The sequence below is a fragment of the Pteropus alecto genome, unplaced genomic scaffold (assembly GCF_000325575.1).
Source record: "Pteropus alecto unplaced genomic scaffold, ASM32557v1 scaffold13, whole genome shotgun sequence".
Classification (NCBI taxonomy): domain Eukaryota; kingdom Metazoa; phylum Chordata; class Mammalia; order Chiroptera; family Pteropodidae; genus Pteropus; species Pteropus alecto.
Window position 1 is genome coordinate 3,181,457 of NW_006434373.1, and position 1,085 is coordinate 3,182,541.

Sequence of the window (1,085 nt, forward strand, 5' to 3'; positions counted from 1 at the left end):
CGATGTCCATGCCCCTGGCTCACTCGCCCCCTGCCGCTACCAGCCCCGGAAGCCTGTCTTCCAGCAGTGGGCACGGCTCGGGCTCCTACCCGCCGCCTCCGGGCCCGCACCCACACCTACAGCACCCCTTGCAGCACCACGCGGGCCAGCGGCCTTCCAGCGGCAGCGCCTCAGCCTCCGGCTCCCCCAGCGATCCCGGCTTTATGTCTCTGGATGAGTACGGCTCCAGCCCTGGGGACCTGAGAGCCTTCTGTAGCCACAGGAGCAACACTCCTGAGTCCATCGCCGAGACACCTCCGGCCAGGGACGGCAGCGGGAGTGAGCTGTACGGCTACATGACCATGGACAGGCCCCTGAGCCACTGTGGCCGCCCCTACCGTCGTGTCTCAGGGGACGGAGCTCAGGACTTGGACAGAGGGCTAAGGAAGAGGACTTACTCCCTGACCACACCTGCCCGGCAGCGACCGGTGCCCCAGCCCTCCTCAGCGTCCCTGGATGAATACACCCTGATGCGGGCCACCTTCTCTGGCAGCTCGGGCCGCCTCTGCCCGTCCTGCCCTGCGTCTTCTCCCAAAGTGGCCTACCACCCCTATCCCGAGGACTACGGCGACATTGAGATTGGGTCCCATAGGAGCTCCAGCAGTAACCTGGGCACGGACGATGGCTACATGCCCATGACCCCTGGCGTGGCCCTCATGGGTGGTGGCAGTGGCAGCTGCAAGAGTGATGACTACATGCCCATGAGTCCCACCAGCGTGTCTGCCCCAAAGCAGATCTTGCAGCCACGGGCTGCTGCAGCAGCCTTGCCCCCCACAGGAGCTGCAGTGCCAGCGCCGGCCTCTGTGGCCAGCAGGGCCTTTCCAGTGAACGGGGCCAGCTACAAGGCCAGCTCCCCGGCCGAGAGCTCTCCCGAAGACAGTGGATACATGCGCATGTGGTGTGGTTCCAAGCTGACCATGGAGAATACAGACAGCAAGCTGCTTCCCAACGGGGACTACCTCAACATGTCCCCCAGCGATGCAGGCACCTCGGAAACCCCGCCAGATGACTTCTCAGCAGGCTTGCATAGCGGTGGGGAGATGCTC

The 1,085-nt window shown here is 64.9% G+C and overlaps 1 protein-coding gene across 2 annotated transcripts in view; it reads left to right on the forward strand.

The window, feature by feature from the left end:
* Positions 1-1,085, forward strand: part of IRS2 (insulin receptor substrate 2) — a 28,236-nt gene that overhangs the window by 1,557 nt on the left and 25,594 nt on the right. For both annotated transcript variants that reach the window (XM_025044975.1, XM_025044973.1), the window contains exon 1: positions 1-1,085. This exon is cut by the window's left edge and continues 1,557 nt beyond it; it is cut by the window's right edge and continues 1,672 nt beyond it. In XM_025044975.1, coding sequence (XP_024900743.1) covers positions 1-1,085 — 1,085 coding nt within the window.